Consider the following 25,447-nt stretch of genomic DNA (forward strand, 5'->3'; position numbering starts at 1 on the left):
AGGTTTTCATCTTTACTTGCTGTCGCTGTCGTTGCCTACTCCTTCCTCGTCAACTAACCGTTAATTAAGAAAAACCCCAAAACCCAGATAGCCCTTTTTCCACCAAAATTACAATTTCTTCCAGGGGCTGGGGGCAAAAAAACCACATGTCAGGAAGGAGGATTCAGGTTTTCCATCTTTATTTGTTGTCAGCAGAACCGGCGCCGTCAGTGCCGGTAGTGGGGGCTCCGGGAGCGGGACCGGGAGCGCCTGTGGAGGGGGGAGAGGCGGGGGGGTGTGAGAGTGGGGGTCACGCCCCCCACGGGGACACCCCGACTCGCAGGGCGGGAGAAGGGGACGTACCTCCGGGAGGAGCTGTATTCCCGACCTGCAAGGCAGAGGGGACGCTCAGGTGATGTGCTGCAGCCCCTTTTCCACCCTTTTTTCCCCTCAGAGTAGTTTCTTCCCCCTCCAAGGTCTGAGGGGGGAGGGAGCTGCTCCCTGTTATTTTTGGGGGCTCCACCAAGCCCCTTCACTCCCTCCCCTTGCCGGCACTCACCGTAGCGTGGGGACGGGGACCGGCTCTGCCGGCTGTACTGCCGCTCCCACTCCTCCCGCTCCTTTTCCCGCCGTTCCCTCTCCCTGATGAGACACAAAATGGGGGGGGCGGGGGGGGGTGTTGGGGGGGGGGGCCCTTTGCAGCCAAGGCCCCCCCAGATCCACAAGAGATATTTACTTCATGCGGATCTTCCGTGCCATGGCCCGCAGCTCGTCCTCCCGCTCCTGCAAAAGAGCATCCCGTTAACTGGTTCTCATCAACCAGTTCTCATTAATTTCCTGTTACTGAGCTCCCATCAACCAGCTCTGCCCCCCCCCCCCACCCTGGGGTTGGGTACACGGTATCAGCCCCTGTCCCCCCCCTACCTGTCTCTCATGTTCCTGCTGCAGCATTTTTTCCTGCGCTGCCTTTTTATCAGCTTTAACTAGAAAATAAATAGAAAAGCAAAAGTGGGGGGCTCAGGGGGGTTGGGGGTGCAGCCAGGGGGGGTGCAGCAAGGCTGGGGGGGCTGCTTACACTGTCGGTTCAGCGCCTTCTGCATGCGCAGCTTCAGCTTCTCCTGCGGCGTCAGTTTGGGCTGCAAAAAACCAGAGTTGCATGTGAAGGGGGGGGGTGACACACACGAGCTGTCTGGTCTGGGGATGCCCCCCCAATCCCTGGCAGAGCCATGTGCTGCCCCCACCCGCCCCAGCCCCCTCTGTGGGGATTGGGTGTCCCTGAGCAGTGGGGACTCCCAAAGTGTCACCCCTGGGTGCTGTGGCAACAAATGTTGGTGGGGGAGTTCCCCCCTTGCCCCCAACCCCATCAGAGCGCTGGTGGCCCCGGGAGGTGCCACCCGCCCCCGGGGGACACACGGGCATGGCCTGAAGCTCCTGGGGACACCAGCAAGGGGGTGGCCTGGGGACAGAGGGCGGCTGCGGGCTCACGGAGCCTCCAAGCAGGGTGAGGGGCCCCCCTATCCTCCCTCATAAGCCACTTAAGGACCCACCGGGCACGGGCACAGCCCCCGGTGCCAGCCTGGGCCCAGCGAGGCAGGGTGGGAAACCTTCGGCCAGATCCCCGGGGATGGGGGGGTCCCCACTTTCTCCCCCCCATTCCCCACAACCCTCCCGGAGCCGGGGTTGCCCCGCGTGGCCCATGGCTCCGCTCCCAGCCTGGCAGCAGCGCCCCCCCCACCCCCCCAGCTCCAAGGAGGGAGCGGGACCGGGCACCGGCCGAGGGGGGGACACGAGGGGTCGCGGGGACACCTCCACCACCACCACATCCCTTTGCCTGCACTGCAGAGATGCCAATTAAACAGGGGAGGTTAAATTCTTACTGACTTTGGCAGCTCCTGTCTCTTTACCAGCAGCAGTGTCAGCCCTAAAACGGGGGGAAAAATAATAAAAAAAAAACCCAAATGTGGAAATGAGCGCGGGAGGCACGGCGTGACCCCCTCGGGTGCCCCCCCCACATCCACTCCCTCACTTTTTCAGTTTCTCCCCCACGGCGGGTGATGCCGCGGGCCTGGGCGGTTTCTCTCGCACGGGAGACGCCGACTTGCTGCGGCTCGGCGAATCGCTGGGGCTTCGGCTGCTCCGGCTGCTGCTCCAGTGGCGGCTGGACCTGCCGCCTCGCCGGTAGCGCTCCCCAGACCTGGAACGGCTCCTGCGGACGGGGGGGAAATTGGGGGGGGTGTTGGGGGGCACCCAAAGGTTGACTGGGGCTCCCCATGACCCCAGCGGCGAGCAGAGACTGTGCTGGGGGAGCTCACAGCGTCCCACAGCACCAGGGAATGAAGCCACCCGCTACCAGGGTGTGCGATGGGCTACATTCCCCTTCATCTAACGCTTTTTTTAGGCTACAGGGACCAGTGGGAGGCTCCCAGTAACAAACTGGGAGCAGTCTGGCGGGGGCTGGAGTGCCGAGAGAGCCCAAGACGCGGGGGTTTGCTCGGCGTGAAGGGATGGCCGAGAGAGAGGGCGATGAGCCGCTGGTGAAACCTGCCGTGGAGGAGCCCGGTGAAGAACTGGGCCAAAATGGGCAGAAACTGGGAGAACTGAGGGTGTAGCTCACCTGGAGCGGCGGCGGGAGCTGTAGCGATACCCCCGGTCAGGGGAGTAGGACCTGGAGCGGCGGCGGCTGTCCCGGGAGCCCCCTCCTCCGGAGTAACGGCGGCTGCGGCTGTGGGAGCGCGAGTAGCGGCGGCTGCGGGAGCGGCGGTAGCGGCTGGAGCGGTGGTAGCCGCCACCTCGGTGCGAGCGGGAGCTAGAGCGTGAGCTGGAGGAGGAGGAGGAGGATGGGGAGGTGGAGGAGGAGGACGAGCGTCTCCTGGAAGGGACAGAGGGAACAAGGTGTTGGCACGCGGGATGAGGAGGAGCCGGGGGAACCTCGGTGCAGCGCAGCGGCGGCACAGCCAGATCCTGCCGACAGCCCACCGGGGCTGAGCCCCGAGGGCCAAATGGGCACCCTGCCCCTGCGTCGTGCCTCCTGCCACAGGCAGAACGGCCCTGGAGCCGCTCGGCCCTCAGCCGAGGGGCAGCAAGGCCCCAGGGCTCGCAGCCGTGCCAGACGGCCACCACTGGTTCCCTCCCTGAGTGCTGGCAGACTCTTTTATTTTAGGGCAGGAAGCAGCTTGATTCACCCCCAAATTCCAACCCCCCAACCCTGCCTGTCTCCAGGAAGACCTGGAGAAGCCACAGAAACCCTCTCGGAGCCGGCAAACGCCACCCCGGCACCGCAAAACCGTGACGGGGAACCCACCCGCTCCCTCCCACCGCGTTTCCCCCCGCTCTCCGCCTCGAGACGCGCCGGCAGCCGGGTCACTGCGGCTTAAGGGTTGGGAAAACGAGCTGGATGGGAGAGTTACCGACCGGGACGAGGTGCTATGACCTGCGGCGGTGCTGCCGGGCTGCCCTGGAGCGGAACGCTGTTTGCCGAGCGTGGCAGCTTTTCCGGGGATGCCGCCGCCGGCTTGTGCCGATGCCGCCGCCGCTTCCTCATCGCTGCCGCCGAAGCTGGTGATGAAGGTGATTTTCTCCTCATGGCCGGGAGATGGGGTGCGGGAACGGGAGCGGGATTCTGAGGTGGACTCTGAAGGGGAGCTGCGAGGCAGCGAGGCAGTTACAAAAAAACTCCCCAAAACCCAAAACGCTCCTTCCCCCTCAAAAAACCCCGCAAGCTCCGCACGTGCCCCGCCTGGAGAACCCACTCGTCCTCAAGCCGCTCACCGTTTGTAGGGATCGTAGGTGGGGCTGTCTCTCCGCGCATAGCTGTGAAAGGAAAGGGCGTTAGGGAAGAAAAAAAAAAAGAAACCAAAAACCCAAATCGGGAAATTGGTGGGATAGAGCCGGGAGGAGCCGCCCGGGATGGATACGAGGGGACCAGGGCCGTGAGCTCCGTCTCGGCTGCCGGGCCCTGGAGCTCACCTGGGTGGGCTGATCTTCCTCCCTTTCAAGCGTTTTTCCCTGAATTCCCTTCTCTGGCGGCGAGAGCGACGGCCCTGGGAGAGCAGCTGCAGCTAAAAGGCAGCATCGACCACACGGAGGAACCACCCCGGGGGTTTAGGGGCCCCCCCGCTACCCCGGGAGGCTCGCAGAGCTCCCCTTACCGAGTACATTGCCTTTTCTTCTTCCAGGGCTTTGGCATTTTTAATAGCTTCTGCCTCCTCTTTGTCCTTCCGCAACATCCTTTTACCCACCACCCCCCCCCCCCAAAAAAAAAAAAAAAAAAAAAAAAAAAAAAAAAAAAGAGACCCTCAGTAAGAGTCATCACCCAGAAACGGAGAAGATTTTTCTGGGGGGGGGCCATCCTACAGACAAGCACATCCCGCAAAGGATTTGAGAAGAGGAGGCCCTGGGGAGGCTCTGCCGGGCCACCAGCCGTACCTGACGAAGTCGCCCTCGGCCATGCCGTAGGTGGTCGCCTGCTTGTTCAGGTCGGCCACTTGCTCCTGGTTGAGTTCGTCCACGTCCACTTCCACGTCTGCGGGCAGAGAACGGGCAGCTCAGCGCACCCCAGGTAGCAAGGCAGGGCTGGGCACGTCTCCCAAAACTGGGGGAAGCAGCCCGGCAACTCTGAGGGTCGTTACCGATATCGGGGATGACTTCGTCTTCGTCCGTGTTGCTGTCTTCCTCGGAGTCTTCCTCGTCACCACGCTTCTCCAAGGAGTTCTCGAGCTCGGCCACGGTGCTGTCCTCATACGTGTAGCCAATGGAGGCTTTTTTCTCCGCCAGCCTGCGCGCAAAACACACTCAAAATGGCCCCGGGACAGGGACGGGCCGGCCATTTTGGCGGGGGACAACGTCAGAGCACCGCCGGGAGCGGACGGTGCAGCCGGAGGCTGCTCGGTCCCACCCCAGTAGAGGGGAAACCGGGACCAGTTGGGAGTGAGTGTTTCTCAGCGCAGTCCCCCCGCCAAGGACAAGGACATGACAACTGTCCTCTGTCACCTCTTTGCACACTCACTTCTTTTTCTCGTCTTCGTTTGGCTTCTGGAGTCCCCCGTAGAGCTCGTCGATATAGATCTGGTAGAGACACTGCTCCTCTGAAACTGCAACCACACTGGGGAGTTACCACCCCGCTTTCTGCCCGCTCAGAGAGCTGATTAACCACAGCTCGTTAGAGGCAACGCAGCTCTCCCAGCGCTCCACCACCCCCACAGAGGGGACACGACTGTCCCCTCGCCCTTCGGCCGGCTGTGCCCCGCGTAAGCCAGGGTTTTCCCCAAATTGCGGGGTCTCGCGGTGTCTCGGTGCAGCCCTGACCCTCCCACCCGTGTGAGGCACTTACTGCCGGCAAAGTCGTTCTGCACCAGCCCCCGGTACCGCTCGTAGTTACATTTTCTCTCATCAGACTCCTGCTCGGGGGAGCTGGAAAGGAGCAGACGCAGCTTTCGGTGCTCACAAGCCTCTGGGGAGACGGAGGTTCCCCCTCTCCCCAAGGGATTTTGGATGCTGGGAAAAAGCCACAGCCCCTTTCTGCTCAGATTAGCAAAACCAGATTCCCCAGTCGCGTGGAGAGAGCGGGGCTGGGGTTTGCAGGCAGAAAAATCACGTGCTGGTCTGGAATTCCCTTAAAAACCCAGCGAAGGAGCAAGAAGGGAACAGGGGCTGCTCCCAACAGACCCAGCCCCAGCTCCGGTGGAATTTCCCCTCTGCTCCAAGCAGGGCTGACCCGCTCCAGAGACAGACACCCCACCAACCTCCGGGGGTTGCGGCAGGACTTAATTAACCCCCTCGCTCTAATTTTGGCTTTTTCATCTCAGTTTCTTACTGTAGAACCCTGCGAACATCTCAGCCCCGTCCTCTTGAACATTTTAGGTATGGAAAAGCTGCTGTGGGGTTTCCCTTTGCCCCGTGTTCCAGCCCTGCCCATCCCTCCGCACTCGCTCCAGCTTATCCTCCTCGTACTGGGATCTCCACACTGGTCCCAGTACGTAAAGCCCAAAAACCAGCCCTGCAGCGACCCCAGACAGGCGACGCTGGTTCCGAAATCTCAGGCAACCGCTCCAAAACAGACCCGAGAAGGCCTGATCCGGACCCGGCAGCTCCCGTCGAAGCGGGGTGCCCCGGCGCCCCACGGCTTACATGGGGTTCAGCAGGGGCGGGGTGTACATGGGGATATAGTCCAGGTGCGCCCGCACGTCGAAACGGTCGATCATGTTGTTGGTGTCGCCCTGCCAGGGCATCCTGAGGGGAAAGAGGAGTCGCCAGGGTTGGGGGACAGCCAGCAAGCGCCCCCCCCCGGGAGGAGCAGGACCCCCCAGATCTCCACACCCCCCCACCCCCCCTGCAGCACCACAGGCCGCGCTCGGCTCCCTCGTGTGAGCGGGAAACCAACTCATTCACCACAGCGGCGTCTCCTGGAAGCCCCAGTGGAGCAAAATCCCTTTTTTTTTTTTTTAGCTTTTATGAACAAAAATCAGCCCAAATTTCACTTCCCAGGGCGGGATGGACCCAGCCAGCCCCAGGTCTGCGCTACAAGGAGCCGGGGACAAAAAGCCCCCCCACACACCCCCAAAGCCTTTGCCAGCAGGTCAGCACCTCGCAAAGACACTGCGACTGCACCACAGCCCCCCCTCCAAACCCCCCTGCCCTGGGGAGCCGCGGGGGCCACCTCCAGCCCCACGTGGGGCTACTCACATGTTGACGGGGCTCTCGGCAGCCAACGCGACAGCCGAGTCCAGGTGGACTTTGCAGGCCCGGCCGTGAACCTGGAGGAACTGGGCCGGGTCCTTTTTCTAGGAGGAGCAGAAACCCCGATAGGGGAAAAAAAAAACCCAAAAAAACCCAAAAAACACACCAAAGGAGTAAAAAACCCAAGGGTTAGAAAAAGGGGAATAGGAGCCCTGAGCCTGGGAGAAAAGGGGGAGCCCTGAGCCTCCAGCACTGGAGAAAAGGGGGAGTGGGAGCCCTAGGGAATAGGGGGAGCCTCGAGCCTCAGGAAAAGGGGGAGCAGGAGCCCTGAGCCACAGGGAAATGGGGGAGCGCCCGGTCTCCAGCACTGGAGAAAAGGGGGAGTGGAAGCCCTGGGGAACAGGGGGAGCCTCGAGCCTCAGGAAAAGGGGGAGCAGGAGCCCTGAGCCTCAGGGAAAAGGGGAAGTTGGAGCCCTGGGAAAAAGGGGGAGCACAAAGAGGCCGGTTTTGCTCGTATGAGTTTAGGGCACCCACCCAGGGACATCCCCGTGGGGCAGCAGCGGGTGCCAGAACTCCTTTATCCACCCCAAAATGAGCCACGAAGCGCCCAGAGGGTTCCCAAACATCCCAGACATGCCCCAAATGGGGACCCATCATGGAATGGTGATCGGGGGCCACCGCTGTCTCTGGGGAGGGGGGAGGACGGGGACACTCACGATTTTCTCGTAGTACTCCCTGCGGCGCTCTGCTCGCTTCTTGTAGTCCACCATCATCCCCCGCAGCTTGCGCTCGTGCTTGCGGGCTTCGTGCCACATCCTGGCGGCCCCCAGCTGCCACCGAGCCGGGGGGGCGTCCCACCGGGGGGCGAGCAGGAAGAGAAGGCAGAGGAAGAAGAGGTCGACGGCTGTTCCCTGCCTGAGGGTGAAAAGCTGCGTTGGGGTACACGGAGCAACCCGGGGTGGGGGGCACTTGGCGGCAATACGGGGAGAGGGGGTGGGCAGCCCTGAGTGATGGGGACACCAGGTGTCCTCGGGGCAAGGAGGAGAAGGAGAAAGGGCCGGGGGCGGTCAGACACGGGGGGAAAGGGGAGTCCCAGTACATGGGGAGGCGAAGAGATGGGAGGAGGCACACCGAGGTGGGGGACACACCGGGCACCCTCGGGGCGCGGGGGTCGGGGGGGGAGGGGAAGGCCCTTGGGGAAGGCCTGGCGCGGAAGTCCCGGCCGCGTCCCACCGTGAGCGGGAGCCGCGGCCCCGGCGGGTGGAGGGGATCCCCCGGGGGGTTTTGGGGAGCGGGAGAGGGGTTGGGGTACGGGTGGAGGCGGCCCCGCCGCCATTAATCCCTCACCGCTGGGCCCGCGGCCATGGGGCGACCCGGAAGCGGAAGTGAGGCAGCGGGGAGGGGGGCGGGACGTTGACGTGGAACGGGGCCGGCGCGGTACCGCCCACCGGGGGGCGAGGCCTGGCTTCGGGGGCGGGGCCAGAGGCGGGGCCGCGGAGCAGGGGCTGGTCCCAGGGCAGGGCCCTGACGGACACTGGGCCAGACTGGTTCTGGTGCTGGACCCAGTCCCAGAGTGATACTGGGCCACGCTGGTCCCTAGTATTGGTCCCAGTCCCCAGGGAGTACTGGGCAGTGCTGGTCCCAGTCCCCAGGGGATATTGGACTGTGCTGGTCCCAGTTCCAGGGTGATACTGGGCCAGGCTGGTCTCCCAGTGCTGGTCCCACTCCCAGGGCTGTACTGGGCCAGGTGGTCCCACTGCTGATCCCGGTCCCAGGGTGATACTGGGCCAGGCTGGTCCCAGTCCCAGGGCTGTACTGGGCCAGGCCAGTCCCGGTGCTGGTCCCAGTCCCAGGGCTATACTGGGCCAGACTGGCCCTGTCCGGGTCCCCGTGCCAGGGTGTGGCCGGGGCTTCCCAGCAGGAATTCCCCTGGGAACCAGTTCTCCCAGTATCCCCAGTGCCCCCCCACGCCCCCACCAGGCCAACGCCGCAATGGTGTCCATGTCTTTATTGCCCCCCCCTCCCCGTCCCTGGGACGAGGGCACCCGCGGGACCAGGGTGGTGGCACCTGTGACCCCTCCCTCCCCGGGGGGGCCACCCCGAGCCCTCCCCGGGCCCCTCCGGTGGGTCCATTCCCCCCCCCTATAAATATAGTGCAAAGCGGCTTGAACGGGGCTGGGAGGGAGTCCCTTTCCGGGGGGCTCTGTGCCGCCCCGGCGGGGCCAGCCGGCCCGGGGCAGGGGGGGTGGGTGTAGGGAGCCCCCCCCAGCTTGTGGGGGGGTTTTAGGGTACCCCTGTGCCGAGGGGGGCGGGGAAAGGGGGGGATTTCAGACATCCCCCAGGCGCAAATCGGCCTCTTTGTAGTGCCCGGGGAACATGTGGGTGCCCACCAGGCTGGCGGTGGGGTGGGGGTCGGGGGGGGGGAAAGTGGGGGCGCGGGGGGGGGACGCGTAGGGTTCAGCCAGTAATTCAGGGCCCAGACAGGCCGGGAAGTCCGTAGGGGGGTATGGGGGGGGCAACCCTTCGCGAAGGCCTGGGGGGGTGAAGGGGACGTAGAGCTGGGTCAGGGCGTCGAAGGGCTCCGGCTCCCCAGCGAAGAGGGCGAAGGCGTCTTCTGGGGGAGGGGGAGGGAAGAGAGAGGGGTTTGGGGGGGCCCCTCCTGACCCCCCAGTACCCACCTGGGCTGTGGGGGGAGGATTCAGGGTCTTGGGGTGTCCCCACCTCAACCTGGTGACCCTGGCTGTGGGGGTCTTGGGGACCTCTCCCATGTTTGGGGGGGACCCTGGGGCTGTGGGGGGGCCCTGGCCATGACCCAGGACTGGAGAGGGAGGGGTCTGGAGACCTCTCCCACATCAGGGGGTGACCCTGGGGCTGGGGGGTCCTGGGGGGTCCCTGGGCAGGATCCAGGTTTGGCAGGGGGGCTTGGGGACCTCTCCCAAGTCTGGGGGTGACCCTGGGCAGGACCCAAGTCTGGAGGTGGGGCTGGGGGACCTCTCCCATGTTTGGGGGTGACCCTGGGGCTGGGGAGGGGTGGGCAGGGGCCTCACCCAAGTCTGGGGGGACCCCCACAACAGCAGTGGGGGACGGTCCCGCAAGGGTGGACCCTCCTGACCCCAGGTGACCCTGACAGCTCCTGCCATGACCCCCACCCCCAGCCCCCAAAACTCGGGCCGGGGGGGGGGCACAACAGGCCCCCCAACATGTCCCCAGGGACACCCACCTGGCGCCGGCAGTGGCACAAAGTGATCCATGTATCCCGGCGGCTTCTTCCTCCTCTTGGCTTCGATTCCGTACGGATCTGCAGGCCCAGGGAGAGGGTACAGGGTGAGGGGAGCTCACCCCCCCACCCCAGCCTGGGAAGGGGAGCCAGGGGGTCCCCAGTATTGGGGTATCCCCCCCCCCCCCCCCCACCTCGACAAGGTTTCTCCATGCTGGCACCCACCTGAGCCTGAAAACTCCTCCAGGACATCAGGCATCCCCCGCTTCCGCTTCACATTGACCCCGTAGGCATCTGGGGGGGCCACGGGGGGGGCGTGGTGTGACCCCCAGGGTCATGTGTCGTCCCCCCCATTAGCTGGGGGGGTCCCCAGCACCCCCATTTCCAACCCCCACCCCTATCCCGCCGCCCTTCTCCCTGTCGCCGGTGGGTTGTCGCCACCCCCCGACCCCAGGGTGTCTGGTTCCCACCCCAGCGGCTTGTTGCCCCCTTCCCAGGGCCCTTAGCCACGCCGGGTACCGTGGTCCTTGGGCAAGTAGGTGAAGCGGAAGGACTCGCTGCAGACGCTGTCGGTGAGACGCTGCAGGAAAACCTCCACCTCCACGGGCTCGGCCAACTCCAGGTGCTGGTACGGCGGCGTCTTGAAGACAATGGCGACTTGGCGGTGCACGTCGGCCTGCGAGAAATCCGCCCGCGCTTCCCACGTCTCCTTCCGGAAAACCACCGCGATATCCTCTACGGGGATTAAAGGGGGGGGTCAATGCCTCAGTGGGGGCCCCCCCTTCAAGTCACCTCCCACCCTCAGAGCACTCCGAGGTCCAAGCACCTGAGATTCCTCCTGTGGCAACATGGGGTTCTCCCCCTCCAGCCTTGGGGCCCTTCCCCTACAGCAGAGGGGCTGGAAGGCTGCAGGAACCCCCCTGGCCCCCCCTCGAGCACCCCCAGTTCCCCCTCCAGCCCCCAGAGGGGTTTAGGAACACCCAACCCCACTTGGACTCATCCCCAGAACTTCCCAGCAGCTCTGGAATTGACCACCCTCCTTCATCCCCCTCCTGGCTTCCCAGGGGGCAATTCGGGCCCCCCCAGATGCCCTGGGGGGGTGTGGGGCCCTCCAATACCTTTCTGGACCTTGTCACAGAGCAGATAGAGCTCCTCGCCACCCGTGCAGGGACCACTCTCCTTGTTCATCCGGCAAATCCGCAGCTCCGAGGTGTTGGTGGACTCTGCGGGCAACATCGTGGCTCAGGCTACGAGCCAGCGGCTCCCAAACTGCCCGGGGAACTGGGACCGGGCACCAGGGACGTTCCCGTTGGCCTCATTTCTTCCCGAGCAGCCCTGCGGGATGCAGGTGATCATCCCACCTTGGCTACGGGCAACAAATCCCCACTGGCCAAACCAACAGCCGGAGCCGGGCCCCGGCGAGGAACTGGCTGGTGCAGCCTCACAGCTCGTCCCAACCTGGCGCCAAACGCCGGAGCAGGAAAGGGGGGCGGGGTGGTGTTTTAGGGGTCTGGTGGCCCCACTGGGGCCACGAAGCCCCCCTGACTACCACGTACTCTTGTCGAAGATGGGCTCCGAGAGCACGGGGCTGAGGTGTCGTGTCTGCCCGGAGCCATCCTTGTAGGAGGCCTGGAAGCAGATTCTCACCACATTCATGTCCACCTCCTGATGGTTCTTGAGGGAACCGGCTGAGGAAAAGGAGAGGGGACGGTCAGTGGCCCCCCCGGAGCGGGATCGGGGACACCCCCACAGCTCCGCAGCCCACCCAGCAACAGGGTTTGGGCCCCCCCTCAGTTTGAACCCACCCTACCTTTGAAGGGGTCAATGCCCAACTGCAGCTTCTTCTCTATCGCTGCCTCGATCTCCTTTTTCTTCACGCACTGGATGCCCAAGTTGCTAAAGCTGCCGGGGAGCAACAACATGTTGGGGGGGGGGGGGGGGCGCGATGTGGCCTCCCCCCATCCTAAACCCCAGTGGACCCAAGCCCAAGGAACCCCCCCCCCCCCCCCCCCCCAAAAAATCCTGTCGGCGCCGGCTTCAAGGGGACAGTGGCACTGGGGAGGGCAGTGACACCAGGGTGGGCGTAGGAGGGGGATCAGTGCCATCTAGGGAGGCACAGGGAATGACAGTGCCATCGGGGGGGACTGGGGGGGGGGCGCTGACAACTGGGGGGGGGTGTCACAGTGCCACTGGGGTGGACATGGGGTGGGGGTGGCAGCACTGGTGACATCTGGGTGGGCTTGGGGTGGGGGGGTGACATTAAGGGGGTCACAAGGCTGGTAGCAGCGCTGTGGGGGTGTGACAGCACCGTGGCGGGGGGACTGGGCCTGGCATCGTGTACCTGTGCTTGGGGTTGGCGTGAGGCTTGAGAACGACCTCGCAGAGCCCGTTGCTGCAGTCCTTGCCCACCAGGCCGTGGGGGTGGACGCGGTAGGGCCAGTCTTTCCACACCAAACACGCCGTCACCTTCACCTCGGGGATGGCCTGGCAGTTCAGCAGCTGAGGAAGACATAAATTTATCAGGGGGACCTCGTTTCCCAGAGACACGGGGTGGGGAGAAGCACCCCAGCGTGGGTTTCAGCACCCACTACCCACCACCGGGGCCGGGCGCCTTCGTCGGGAGGCTCCTACGCTCAAGGACGGGCACGGAGCACCCCAACACCTATGGGGCTCCCGCATCCCCCCCGCAACCGGCACCCACAGGGCTCTGGCAGCCCCCCAGCAGCCTTCTGCCACCCCTAAGGCTCAGAGCTGGGCCACTAGCCGCGCGGCACGCTCACCTCGATGGCCGGCAGCGTCTTGCTGGCGTCGGTGCTGCTCTCGCCCAGGATGCTGCCAGCCGAGCGGCCCTCGCACTCGTAGCGGAACCGCATGCCCCGTTGCTTGGGCTGCTCCGTGATCACCAGTTTGGGCGGCTCCAGTAGCTCCTCCAGCTGGTCCTTGCCCTGCCCGGTAGCCGGCGGCCAGCGGTGCCGCCCACTGGTGCCCGTCGTGCCCCGCGGCACCAGCTTGGGCGACAGCGAGAGGGTGCTGAGGCTCTGGGCGAGCTGCGGGGACCGAGAGTCGGCCGGCAGCACTGTGGCACCGTAAGGGCAGGGCTCAGCTGGGCACAGCGGCCGGGTGGCTACCGCAGGGCTGGAGCCACGGGCCACCAGCTTGGCTGAGCCTTTGGGCAGCGCTTTGGGCAGGACGGGGGCTGGATCCAGCTGGAAACCGTCCTCCTTCATGACCTCTTCGATGATTTCTGCAGGATAAGGAGGGCGTCAGGGTAGCGTTGGGATGGGGAGGACCCCCAAGTCCCCGGTGAGACCCCTCAGGGCTTTCTGCGACCCCTCAATTTGCCCTGATCCAGGGGAGGGGAAAGGACCGGCTGGATCTTGCCCCGTTTCCACCCGCAAATGCCTCCTTTCTGCTCAGAGCAGAGGATGGAGCAGCCATTGGGGGGGCATGAGATGCCCCCTCCCCTGCACCCCATCACAACCCCATGGGGGGTTTGCTGCTTCACAGCACGCAGCTCTGCATCCCAAATCCTGCTCACGGCCCCGGGGAGGACGGATTCGGCCAATCCAGGGACGCAGAGAGGGGAGACCCTGTCGCCAGCTCCATCACCTGAGGCTCCAGGATCCTGCTCCGGCCGAGGTGCCCCAAAAACACGCGGCAAAACTTACCAGCTGTTCGCATACCACGGGGTCCACTCACCTAAATCATCTGCAAAGGCAAAAAAACCCCAACCCTGAATCTTCCTCCAGTACCTCCCTGACCCACGGGGGGAGCGTAGGAGGGACCCCCAGCCTGCTGGCGCCAAGCCGGGGTCACCTCAGGTCCTGGGGTCCCAGCCGCAGGGTGCGTGGCTGCAGGGGACAGCAGGATCCGGGTGGGGGGGTCTTACCAGTCACCGGTGCGGCGTGTGCCATGGCCAGGCCGGGATCCTGTAGGGCAGCTCCTGTGGGGACAAGGGACGGTCACCCCACAAAGCAAGACTAGGGGGGTGGGGGTGCACAGGGTCACTGCCCCCCTCCACTGACAGTTCAAAGCTCCCCAAGAACAGGGAGCGGGGGATCCCCAGGATCATGCCCCCTTCCTCCCGAGAGAAATTTGGGGGTCCCCGGAACCGAGTCTGCCCAAAGCAGGGATCTGTCCCCCCAGTCGGGATCAGGGGGTCCCCGGGACCATGACAGCCCCTGAGGACACCAGCCGCCCCCACAACGAGGAGCCGGGGAGCCCCAAAATACCCCCCACCCCCCAAATACCTGCCCCCCTCCACCCCAACCGGGGGTACCCCGGGCCACACCCCCCCGGGCAGGGCTCGGGAGTCCCTGGGTCACTCCCCGTGGACGGCACCGGGCCCCTCCCGCCGCACGCCCGGGTAGGCCCCGGCCCCCCCAGCAGGTACCGGTTGTCCCCCTCGAGGCGACGCGGCCCCCCCCCCGCCCCGGGGCAGGCCCTCGCCCCCCTCCTCCCGCTGCCGGTGCCGGACGGGCCCCGCGCTCACCGAGCGGCAGGGCCATGTCCCGCCGGGGCCGCCGATGCCGGTGCCGGTGTCCCCCGCCCGCCCCCACCCACCCGCCACCGGAGCCCGAGGCCGCGCGGCCGCCGGAGCTGGAAATCCCCGCGCGGGCGGCGCCGCCATTGGCTGCGGCCGCTGAGGTCACCGCCGCGGGGCGGGCCGGGAAACCCCGCGCGGGCGGCGCCGCCATTGGCCGCCGGCGGTGACGTCAGGATGGGGGCGTGGCCCGGGGCCGAGGGGCGGGCGGTGGTTCCCCGGGCCCGCCCCCGCCCCCGCCCCGCCCCTCACCGTCACGTGGTGTCGGACGCTGCCGGTCTCGCGAGAGCGGCGGGAGCGGCGGCGCAGGAAAATGGCGGCGCCGGGGACGGAGGTGGCGGCGGCGGCGGCGGCGGCGGCGGCGGGGCCCGCGCCGGGCCCGGGGCAGGTACGGGTGGGCCGGCACCGGGGGAGGCCGGCACCGGGGGAGGGGTCCCCCCGCTCGGCTGACGGTACCTTACACCGCCTCCCCCGCCGCCTTCTCCCCGTAGGTGACCAGCAACGGGAGCGCCGGTGGCGACGAGGCGGCGGCAGCCGAGACGCAGCGGCAGCAGCCGGCGCCCAACGCCTGGCAGGTCATCAAGGGTGTCCTCTTCAGGTGAGCCCCGCCCGGTGCCACCGGCCCGCCGCCCTCCCTCCTCTCTCCCTCTCCCGCCGTGGCACCGGTCACCGGCTTCCCCCGCCGTGGCACCTGTGGCCCGGCCCGCTGTGGCCCCAAAGCTCTGGGGTGCCGGAGGGTCCCAGGGCGGACCGGCGGCTCGTGTCCACCCCCTCATCCCCCGTGAGGGGACAGCAGGGTCCCGGGGCGGGCAGGCGGCTCACGTCCAACCCCCCCGAAGGGAAAACGGGATCCGTGGGGTGTGAGCGGACGGTGCTGCCCATCCCCACACCTTGGGGGTCCTGCCCGGAGGAGGGAAGCCTGTGGGGCAGTTACCAGCCCCAGAGTTCTGGGCTCTTGAGCTCCTTCCCGGGTTTTCCCTGGAAGCCCGGGGTCTGGCTCACCCCGGGCAAGAACGGCTGCTGCTTCCTGGGCTTTTCCTCGGAGCCACCGGCACTCCTTGTGCCTTGTCACGGAGGATCCAAAGTCCGGCTTCCGCGAGGAGGGAATCGCTCTCCAGCGGGAAGCGGATGGTCAGGGTGTTTCCAGTGTTGGGATACGCCGTTCCCAGCCTCGCCTGCGTTGCGACGCGGAGGCTGATGCCAGAGCCGGTAGTCTCAGCTCTTGGACCGATGCTGCCGAATGGATTGTGAATCCTCTCCCGGAAGCCAAGACTCCTCCTCGCATCCACGAGCTGCCTTCCTGCTCCTGCTCCACTTCTCCATCTGTCTCCTTCCTGTCCCTCCGAGGGCAGGCTTTTCCCTTTCCGAAGAGCCACGTTCCCCCACGGATCCGCTGTCCTGGCCAGTTTTGCCGGCGGAAGAGCGCTTCATCACTGATGGAGCTGAGCCCTCAGAACCGCTCGGAGATATTCCACCCCTTGCCTGACCCCGAGCGGGTGACATCCCTGTGGCACTGGCAAAGCGTGATGGTCTGGTTCCTGAAACCTTTGGAAGAAGAAACGTCCTCCTGAGCGTTTCCTGAGCAAACAGCAACGTCGTGGGCTATGGGTTTATCCCTGGCCAGGAGCATGTGGCGAGACTTGTTTGGGCTCTCGAGCTTTCCAAACCACTGCGGCTCGGCCTGTCGAAGAGTTATGCTGAACTAAAACCCAGCTTATCTTGGGGCGCCTGGAGTTTTCCCCCCATGGTGTGGAAGTGCAGCCGCAGCTGTCGCTTGGTCCTGGGTTCAGTCACCATTCCCAAGCTTGTTATCTGGTCACTCCACGCTCAGGGCAGGAGGGGGAAGTCTGATTTAGCAGCACCTGGGGCACACGTGAAAGGCTCCTCACGCATTACCCACAAAGAAAACAAAGCTGGAAACCCTTTTACTTTGGGACATTCTGCTGAAAACCTTCCAAAATAAGGGGGAAAAGGCGCAATTTCTTTAAATACTCTCAAACGCCGCAAGCCAGGCTGGGCTGTAGGGGAGTGTGCAGAAGGGACCCGGCCTCTGCACTGGGAGCAGCCCAGGGAGCTTTGGCGAGCACTTGCGGCTGTGTGCCGGCGGTTGGGAGCCCTCACGACTGCGCCTTTGGAGGCGTCGAGCGAGCCGGGGGCTGCTCAGGGCTCCGCTGGCAGGTCTCTGCGTGGCCGGGAGCGTGCTGAGCTCTGCCCCTCTCTCGTTAGGCGATGCCGTCGCTTCCGCCACGCGCGTGTGGGAGACGTTTTGTCCTGTGGCTTTGCTGCCGATTTGCTGAGGACCTCATAGGCGTGACTTGGGGTGTCTGCCGGGATCTGGGGGTGCCCCGGGGTCCCCGTCCCGTGCCAGGGCCGCCTCGCACACTCGTTAACAGCCTTTGGAGCGTGACTTTCTCACTATGTCCTTGAGGCGAGCTGCTGGCGCCTTTCCTTGCCTTCGGCATGCTCCCGCCCTGCCTGGCGCTGGGTCTCAACTGGCCCAGAACCAGTTTGCACTGGCCGGCGCCTCTCGCCCGAGGGCGAACACCTGCTGCGATGGAAATAAGTGAGAACGGCGAGTTTTGAAACACAGACTTGCCTGTTGGGGAATGGGACAGGGGGCGGTTCGTTCACAGGAGGCCACGTCCGATTCGGCTGGGGAGGGTGACTAAAATGCCTGAGCAGCTTCTCCCCCTTCCTCCCGCAGGATCTTCATCATCTGGGCCATCAGCAGCTGGTTCCGCCGCGGGCCAGCGCCGCAGGAGCAGAGCAGCGCGGGCGGGACGCCGCGAGCCCCGAGCCGAAACCTCTTCCCCAAGGACACTTTAATGGTAACGCTGTCGCCGGCAGTGACGCCACGGTGACTCCAGGGCTGGACCCGCTGCTCTGACTCTGAGATAGATCTTAAATCTAGCGGAGCTAAACCGTGGCTGTGGCGTCTTGGCGGCGCGGCGGCAGCCGAGAGCCGTTTCTCGGGCTCACTGGAGCGCCGAGGTGGTTTGGGAGGGGACGCTGCAGCACCGTACGGCGGAGCGGGAGTGGTTCGGGCACCGATATCTCGCCGTCGGTCCGAGTCGTCCACCAGCAGCCGACGTCCTCCTCTCTCCGCAGGACCTTTACGTTTATATCTCCGAGCACGAGCACTTTACGGACTTCAACGTCAGCTCGGCGCTGTTCTGGCAGAAGCGGGATCTTGTCTACGGGGACTGGACCAGCGGGGAGAACGCCGACGGGTGCTACGAACACTACGGGGAAGTCGACATTTCGCAGGTGGGTGCACACGTTGCTTTTTCTGGGAGGTCTGAGGCCGGGTGGGGGATCATTGAGGGGCTGCTCTCCGGATGCTGTGAGGGGAGCAGCTGCTTCTTCACGTTTTGGTTTTATAACGGGGAGGACGGTTGGGTTTGGGCGCTGTATGAGGAGGTGAGCACAGCTGAGAGGTGACGGCCGGGCTCCGACCATGACCGACTCTGTCGGGGTGTGATTTCAGAGCGTCCAGCAGAACGGCTCCATTTACATCCATGTGTACTTCACAAAGAGCGGCTTCCACCCCGACCCCAGGCAGAAAAACCTCTACAGGCGCCTCGCCACCGTCCACACCTCGCGAAGTACGGCCCGGGGCAGGAGGGCAGCGCGCGGTGGCCCTGGGAGGGGGTGCTGGGGAAAGGGGCACCCCAATTCCCCTGTCAAAGTGGGAACCTGGAGGAGTCAGGCTGAGCGCTGGCTTTGGTTGGTGCTTGAAGGGGAAGATTCAGGCAAATATCTGAGTCCTGAGCTCCCTGAGCTGGATGTTTTCTGCACTTTTGTGAACCTACGGAGGAAAAAACCCCTTTAAATCTCTGCGAGCTCTTGGTTTATGTCCGCATCGTGCTGGGGTGGGGGGGGGTCCCTACTTGTACGGGGGGTGCGGAGCCACGTCGATGCTGAGAAGAGGAAGGAATTGCCACGTTCAGGTCTTCCTGCAGGACAGGAAGATCCGGACACTTCATCTCAGGTGTTTTCCTCCAACAGCGATGCGATTATCTCTAAGGTTTGGCTGTTCAATCTGGTTCGTTGTCCCCAAACTACAGCCTTTCCCTTTGATAATGAAGATCTGTGAGACAATTCGGATTAATTAGTCCTTCTGAGGGGGGGGTTGTGAGGGAAACGGGCTTCTCCGGTCTGCTCCTGCCTGTCCTGGCAGGCCGTAGCCTCCTTTAGATTTCCTTCCCCACCTTTCTGCGTGGAGTTGGGAGCGTTAATCTCTGCTCTCCCCTTCTAGTGATCAACAAATACAAGCGCCGGCGGTTCCAGAAAACCAAGAACCTCCTGACGGGCGAGACGGAGGCAGACCCTGAAATGATCAAGGTAACTGGCTTTTCCTTTTGTGGGTTTTTTTTTTTTTGGTTGTTTTTTTGTTTTTTTTCCCGTTGGCCAAACTGCTAAATATTGACATGCCTTTTTCTGGTCTCCTGTCGGGAAGCAGAGATTCCCCCTCCTGCCTGGGGCACGTCCCTCCTGCTCCGCAGAGCGGGAAGAGGAGGATAATTCCCTCGTGGCATTTCTGGGACAGGAGGGCTGGCTCTGCCCCTTCCCGCTCCCCCCTCTGCTGCCTCGTTTAAGGGGTGGGGGGACGGCAGTGGGCAAGATGGGGGGACGCTGGCAATGGAGATGATGATGTTCTCATTGCAGAGGGCAGAAGACTACGGCCCCGTGGAGGTCATTTCCCACTGGCACCCCAACTTGACCATCAACATGGTGGATGACCACACGCCCTGGGTGAAGGGCAGCGTGCCGCCCCCCCTGGACCAGTGTAAGGCCCGAAAGCGGCTTCCCGGGGCCGGCCCGACCATTTTCTCTCCTCAGAGGATACATTTGGGCTTCTGTGGGAAACGGGGGTTGTTTTTGCCATCGTCGGTGTGACCCCACACCTCTCCGGGTGCTTGTAGGGGGCTGGGCCGGGGTTCGGCCTCTCGGTCTCTCCTGGGTGACGGCAACGATGGCAGTTCCCTGTTGCCTGCTCAGCCCTCCCTCTGCTCTTTCCCCCGGCTCCAGATGTGAAGTTTGATGCCATCAGCGGCGACTACTACCCCATCCTCTACTTCAACGACTACTGGAACCTGCAGAAAGATTATTTCCCCATCAACGAGACCCTGCAGCGCCTGCCCTTCCGCCTCTCCTTCTGCCCGCTCTCCCTGTGGCGCTGGCAGCTCTATGCTGCCCAGAGCACCAAATCCCCCTGGAATTTCCTGGGAGAGGATCTCTACGAGCAGTCGGACGAGGAGCAAGACTCGGTGAAGGTGAGACCTGCTCGCGGGGGCCTCCCTCCTCGCAGCTCCGGTGCCTCGTGAGCGACCGGATCCCTGGCGTGCCGGGGCGACGGGCGGCAGGAGGGTGGGACGGAGCCTCGGAGAGGTTTTTGGTGCCCGTTTCAGGTCGCTCTCCTGGAGACCAACCCCTACCTGCTGGCGCTGACCATCATCGTCTCCATCGTTCACAGCATCTTCGAGTTTTTGGCCTTCAAAAACGGTGAGCGGGACCCTGGGGATCCGCCAAGAGGGGAAGGGCGTGAAGGCGGCGGCTCCTGCTTCGGCAGAGCAGATGTTCCCCTCCCCGGTTGCAGCATTTCCAGCAGCCGTAGCCAAACCCACCTGCATCCTGGGCAGTCTGTGGCCACCATGGTGCGTGTTGAGGCACCTGGTGCTCCTCGGCTGCGCTCCTCCGTGCCACGGGGCCGACTTTTGAGGGCAGAAAGCTGGAAACTGGTGGTTTTCTGGGCCTCCGCTGATGGCACCGCCTGCTCCTCTCACTCCCTCCGCCGGGATGCTGGACGTGGCAGCAATCCAGAGCCTCCGGCGCGGGAGGGTTGGTGACTGCTTGGGTCCTTTCCCGACAGACATCCAGTTCTGGAACAGCCGGCAATCTCTGGAGGGACTTTCCGTCCGCTCCGTCTTCTTCGGCGTCTTCCAGTCCCTTGTCGTCCTCCTCTACATCTTGGACAATGAAACCAACTTTGTGGTGCAAGTCAGTGTCTTCATCGGGCTCCTCATCGATCTCTGGAAGATCACAAAGGTCATGGACGTCCGGGTAAGCGCCGGCGCGGGCGCTGGGGGGGTTTTGGCGGTGCCCCCAGTCCTCGGTGACGCCTTTCCCCTCTCCTTTTGGCAGCTGGACCGCGAGAACAAGGTGGCGGGAGTGTTCCCCCGCGTCACCTTCAAAGACAAATCAACCTATGTCGAGTCTTCCACGAAGGTGTACGACGATGTGAGTTGGGGGGCGAGTGCGCGGCCCCTTGCTTTGGCTTCCCCAGTTCCCTTCTCGGGGCTGTGCCGAGGCTCTGGGCCTGTTCCCGGTTGATTTTTGGATGTCCCTCCCCCCCCAGATGGCTTTCCGGTACCTCTCGTGGATCCTCTTCCCCTTGCTGGGCTGTTACGCCGTGTACAGCCTGCTCTACCTGGAGCACAAGGGCTGGTACTCATGGGTGCTGAGCATGCTCTACGGCTTCCTCCTCACCTTCGGTGAGTGCCACCCCACCCAACCCCTCGCCAAGATGTCTCACCCATCCTGGCTTCGTTACGCTAACAAGGAGCGCCCCCCCTTCACAGGTTTCATCACCATGACCCCCCAACTCTTCATTAACTACAAGCTGAAGTCGGTCGCCCACCTCCCGTGGCGGATGTTGACCTACAAAGCCCTTAACACCTTCATCGATGACCTCTTCGCCTTCGTCATCAAGATGCCCATGATGTACAGGATAGGCTGCCTGCGGGACGGTACGGCCCCGGGGGGGTCCCCTGTGGTGCGTCTGGGGGTGTCTTAGCCCCCCCCCACCCCCTCACTTCCCCCCTTTTCTTCCTCAGACGTCGTCTTCTTCATTTACCTCTACCAACGCTGGATCTACCGCGTTGACCTCACGCGCATCAACGAGTTCGGCGTCAGTGGGGAGGACCAGGTCTCCCCCCGACCCCCCCTCCCCCCCAGCCCCCCCCCCCCCACTCCTACCCACCGGTGGCTCCCCGGGGGGAGAAAAAGCACCAGAGGACAAGAAGAAGGATTAACCGACCTCCCCCCCAACTCCTCGCTCGGTTTTTACCAAAGCCGACGGCCCTGCTGGGCACCGCACGGGGCGGGGGGGAGCGGCCGTGCCGCGGGGGGTTTGGTTGGGTTTTTTTCCCCCTCCCTGGGGAATTGAGGGTGGGGGGTGAGGGGGGGTTTGTGGCAGCTGTGGGGGCCCCCCCTCCCCTCTCCAAGCTGTGTTTCACGTTCCCCCCGCCCCCCCGGTCCCCTCAGCGTTGTGCGCTCCATCCCATTGTGCCGGTGTGTAGGACAGTGTCACGGAGATCTCGCGGCGTCGCCTCTTCCATAAAAGAGCTGATTTAACTCCCAAAAAAAGGACCTGCCTGCCTCACCTGTGCCCCTCCCCATTTTGGGGTGTCCTCCCCCGCTTTTGGGGTGCCCCCCTTCCCCCATCACGGTGGGCTGTGTTGCAGCTCCAGCCTGGATCCCCAGGGATTGTGTAGGCAAAAGGGGGGCCCCCTGAACCTCGTTATGGGGGAGGGGGGCACCTCTTTCCCTGTGGGGGCTACAGGGGGCTGGGGTCTGGCTGGTGTGTGTTGGGGGGGCCCCAGGGGTCCCTCCCGGTGCTTGGGGGGGTGTCCTGGTCGCAGGGGTCCCCCCCAGCGCTCGGGGGGACCCCCCCAGCGCTCGGGGGGACCCCAGGGGTCTGTCCTGGTGCTTAGTCCCCCTAAGCTGGGGGGGGCCCCAGCGTCCTTCCCAGTGCGTAGGGGGTGCTTGTGGGGGTCCTGGGGGAGTCCCCAGAGGTCTGTCCTGGGGTTTAGGGTGGGTCCCGATGCCGGGGAGGGTCCCCGGGATCCTTCGGGTGATTAGTGGGGGGGGGTCTCGGTCTCGGGGGGTGGTTCCAGGGGACCCCCTGATGGTTTTTTTTGGGGGGGGGGGGGGGGGGGGGGAAATGTCCCGGTCCCGGGGAACCCTCCCTCTGCTTCTCGGTCCTGGGGGCGGTCCCGGGACCGGTGGCCCGTCCCGGGACCGGTGGCCCGTCCCGGGGGGGCCCTTCCCGTCCCCTTGCCCCCGCCCGTCCTGGGGCTCCGGTGGCTCCTCCCTGCGGCCACGTGCTGCTGCAGCCCCGCCCCCTCACGTGGCGGAGCACCGGCCCCGCGGCCGCACGTGGCGCCGGTAGCGACGTCACCGGGCTGCGGCCGCGCCCGTTGGCCGAGGGAACCGTCCGTCCGCCCTGGGGGGGCGGGGCCCGGGCAGCGCTTGGTGGGGCTGGTGCTGCCGATACCGGAGTCCCGGGCCCGCCCCCGCGCCCTCCCCCCGCACCGGAGCCCCCTGAGTCCGGTATCGGAGCCCCCCGCCCCCTCACCGGTACTGTTCGTGGCTCCCTGCGCCCCGTTCCCGGACCGGGCCCGGCCGCCCCCCCGCCTCCCGGTACCGGCACCGGCTCCGGACCCAGGCAGGTACGGGGGAGGCGGGGGGACACGGGGACATCTGGGGGGACACAGTGGGACGCCAGGGGACATGGGGGGACACGGGGACATTTGGGGGGACACAGGGGGACACCAGGGGACATGAGGGGATGGGAGTACTATGAGAAGGTGTCAGGGGGATGACGGGGGGTGACCAGGTGTCCCCCCGTCACGGCTGTGACAATGGGGGGACAGAGTGGACGTGGGGCCGGGGGACGACGGGGGCCCTGAGTCCCCTTGCCACCCCCAGTGCCACCCTGGGGGGGGGGACCCTGAGCCGGGAGCGGGGGTACAGGGTGGGGTCCACTGTGTCACCACCCCCTCCTGTCCCTGTCACCCGGCCGTCGCTGTCACCCAGCCACTGCTGCCACCTGGCCACCCCCACCCTGCGCTGGGCCACCAACCCTCCCCCTTGTCACCGTGAGCCCCCAGGACACACACACACACACACACACACCCACACCCACCCCGGGGTCCCAATGTGCCTCTACGTCCCCCCCACAGGAGGGGCCACCCCGATGCCGGCCGAGCCAAAGGGGCCAGGGTTGGCCACCGAGCTCCCCCCTCCCCGGCCCATCCCCAGGGGCCCCCCAAAGAAGACAGAGGGTGGATGGGGGGCACAGCCCCCCCCCGGCAGCGACTCCGAGAAGGACTCCGGCTTCTCAGGTAGGGGCTGTATCCTGTCCCCATCCCCTGGGCTGGGGGTCCCTGGCCTGGGGAGGCCCTGGGGACAGCTCAGGGTGCAGGGGTGGGCTCACTCCCACCCTGGCAGACACCAGCTCGGAGCACCTGAGCGGACGGGAGCAGACGGACACGGAGGAGCCGCCCGGCACCCAACTGGCCCCGCCACAGCACCCGCTCGCCGCCATGGCACCCGGCCACCCCTTTGCCCACCTGGCACCCGTCTACCTCGTCCACAACCTCCTCCTCCAGCAGGTAATGGCACCGTGCTGCTGGCTCCGGCACTGGGCTACACCGGCACTGGGCAGCACTGGTACAGTGTGGCTCCAGCACTGGGCTACACTGGCACCGGGCTACACCAGCACTGGGAGGCTCTGGTACGGTGCAGCTCCGGCACCGGATGGCTTCTGGTACGGCGCAGCTCTGGCACTGGGCTACACCGGCACTGGGGTACACCGGTGCCCTGCGGCTCTGGTACGGCACGGCTATGGCACCACGCTGCCAGATCTGGCACCGGGCTGCTTCAGCACCAGGCTACACTGGCACCGTGCAGCTCTGGCACCGCGTGGCACCGGCACGGCACTGCTCTGGCACTGGGCTGCTTTGGCGCCGTGTGGCTCTGGCACTGGGCTGGTTTGGCACAGGGCTTCTCTGGCACCGTGCGGCTCCGGTATGGCACTGCTCTGGCACTGGGCTGGTTCAACCCTGCGGGGTTTCAGCACCGTGTTATGCCGGCACACGGCTGCGCCGGCACCGTGCGGCTCCAGCACAGGGCTGGCTCAACACCGCGTGGCTTCAGCACTGTGCTGTGCCGGCACCGCGCTGCTCCGGCACCCTGCGGCTCCAGCACGGCACTGGGCTGGTTCAGCACTGCGCAGCTTTGGCACCAGACTGGTTTGGCACCGGGCTGCTCCGGCACCGGGCTGGTTCAACACCGTGTGGCTCTGGCACCGTGCTACGCCGGCACCTCGCTCCTCTGGCACCTGGCTATGCCGGCCCTGCGCTTCTCCAGCACCGTGCCAGCTCTGGCCTCGCTCACGACCCCCTCTTTCCCCGCAGCCCCTCGGAGCCCCCCCGGAGCCCTGGCAGCCAGCTCAGCTTCTCCTACTCCAGCCCCCACCGCCCGCCGCCCCCCACCCTGCCGCCACCTCCCCGGTAGGGACCCCGGGATGTCCAAACCGGCATCGGGGGGTGACGGCGGAGCTGCTGCGCTGGGGGGGGCTGCTGGCGGCAGCTCTGCGCACCGGGGCCCTTCTCCGGCAGAACCGGCGCACCCAGCGGGAGATTGCTGCCCTGCGCCGGCACGCTCGGCTCCTGGCCCGTGCTGCCCGCGACCCCCGCACCTGGCCTCGCCTGCGCGATGCCCTGGGGGGGTGGGACGGCGGCTCCCCGGTGCCCCCCGGTGTCCCCCGCCAGGACCCCCCAGCTTTTGGGGAGGGGCTGGGTGCTGGGGGGCTGTAGGGATGCGGGGGAATAAAGGTGCTGGGCTGTCTCCAACGTGTCCTGTCTCTGTGTCCGCGGTGGCCCCTGGGTCGTCCCACCCCGATGTCGTGCCCTGGTGGCCCCCAGGGTCCCCCTCTTGTGTGCTCAATGGCTCCCGGGGTTCCCCCACCTGTGTCCCCCCATGTGTCCCCCACCCCTGTCCCCAGTGTCCCCCCGGGGTTCACCCTCCATGTCCTGCCCCGGTGGCCCGCAGGGTCCCCCTCTGTGTCCCCAGTGTCCCCCGGGGTCCCCTCCCGCCCCGTCCCCGTCCTGACACAGTGCCGAGGGGCGTGGCCTCAGGCCTGTAGCCCCGCCCACCGCCGTGGCGACGGGGCGGACCGGCGTGACCAGAGCGGCCCCGGGCCGGGGCGGGCGGCACTACGCATGCGCGAACCCCCTTCCGGGAAG

The 25,447-nt window shown here is 65.4% G+C and overlaps 4 protein-coding genes across 7 annotated transcripts; 2 read left to right on the forward strand and 2 right to left on the reverse strand.

The window, feature by feature from the left end:
- Nucleotides 1-162: 162 nt before the first annotated feature.
- Nucleotides 163-7,505, reverse strand: CLASRP (CLK4 associating serine/arginine rich protein). The gene is made up of 20 exons (XM_074810174.1): nt 7,371-7,505; nt 6,661-6,758; nt 6,106-6,207; nt 5,309-5,388; nt 4,985-5,069; nt 4,608-4,753; nt 4,405-4,501; nt 4,128-4,206; nt 3,946-4,019; nt 3,748-3,789; nt 3,391-3,621; nt 2,594-2,848; nt 2,006-2,185; nt 1,861-1,900; nt 1,055-1,115; nt 904-962; nt 716-762; nt 539-621; nt 343-367; nt 163-249 (listed from the first exon to the last, which is right to left on the reverse strand). The coding sequence occupies exons 1-20, from the start codon at nt 7,467-7,469 to the stop codon at nt 207-209; spliced, it is 1,926 nt and encodes a 641-aa protein (XP_074666275.1). The 5' UTR covers nt 7,470-7,505; the 3' UTR covers nt 163-206.
- Nucleotides 7,371-14,493, reverse strand: RELB (RELB proto-oncogene, NF-kB subunit). Of its 4 annotated transcripts, XM_074810180.1 has the most exons (11): nt 14,364-14,493; nt 13,761-13,814; nt 12,652-13,579; nt 12,213-12,370; nt 11,682-11,773; nt 11,428-11,559; nt 10,990-11,094; nt 10,391-10,606; nt 10,097-10,165; nt 9,875-9,952; nt 8,649-9,268 (listed from the first exon to the last, which is right to left on the reverse strand). In XM_074810180.1, the coding sequence occupies exons 3-11, from the start codon at nt 13,096-13,098 to the stop codon at nt 8,982-8,984; spliced, it is 1,584 nt and encodes a 527-aa protein (XP_074666281.1). In that variant the 5' UTR covers nt 13,099-13,579; nt 13,761-13,814; nt 14,364-14,493; the 3' UTR covers nt 8,649-8,981. The 4 variants fall into 4 exon arrangements, with proteins under 4 accessions (XP_074666282.1, XP_074666281.1, XP_074666280.1 ...); XM_074810181.1 differs by lacking the exons at nt 8,649-9,268; nt 13,761-13,814; nt 14,364-14,493 and adding an exon at nt 7,371-7,569 and having other exon boundaries at nt 12,652-13,115; nt 13,540-13,579; XM_074810179.1 differs by lacking the exons at nt 13,761-13,814; nt 14,364-14,493 and having other exon boundaries at nt 8,649-9,265; nt 12,652-13,115; nt 13,540-13,579.
- A 208-nt stretch (nt 14,494-14,701) lies between these two features.
- Nucleotides 14,702-21,807, forward strand: CLPTM1 (CLPTM1 regulator of GABA type A receptor forward trafficking). The gene is made up of 14 exons (XM_074810059.1): nt 14,702-14,802; nt 14,906-15,012; nt 17,119-17,242; nt 17,523-17,681; nt 17,902-18,019; nt 18,673-18,758; nt 19,083-19,203; nt 19,446-19,690; nt 19,826-19,919; nt 20,287-20,477; nt 20,559-20,654; nt 20,773-20,908; nt 20,996-21,163; nt 21,251-21,807. The coding sequence occupies exons 1-14, from the start codon at nt 14,728-14,730 to the stop codon at nt 21,580-21,582; spliced, it is 2,052 nt and encodes a 683-aa protein (XP_074666160.1). The 5' UTR covers nt 14,702-14,727; the 3' UTR covers nt 21,583-21,807.
- A 629-nt stretch (nt 21,808-22,436) lies between these two features.
- On the forward strand, nt 22,437-25,049 carry LOC141917014 (uncharacterized). The gene is made up of 4 exons (XM_074810039.1): nt 22,437-22,863; nt 23,381-23,542; nt 23,649-23,812; nt 24,617-25,049. The coding sequence occupies exons 2-4, from the start codon at nt 23,395-23,397 to the stop codon at nt 25,016-25,018; spliced, it is 714 nt and encodes a 237-aa protein (XP_074666140.1). The 5' UTR covers nt 22,437-22,863; nt 23,381-23,394; the 3' UTR covers nt 25,019-25,049.
- The last annotated feature ends 398 nt before the right edge of the window (nt 25,050-25,447 follow it).

The sequence above is a fragment of the Strix aluco genome, chromosome 33, assembly GCF_031877795.1.
Source record: "Strix aluco isolate bStrAlu1 chromosome 33, bStrAlu1.hap1, whole genome shotgun sequence".
NCBI classification, from domain to species: Eukaryota; Metazoa; Chordata; class Aves; order Strigiformes; family Strigidae; genus Strix; species Strix aluco.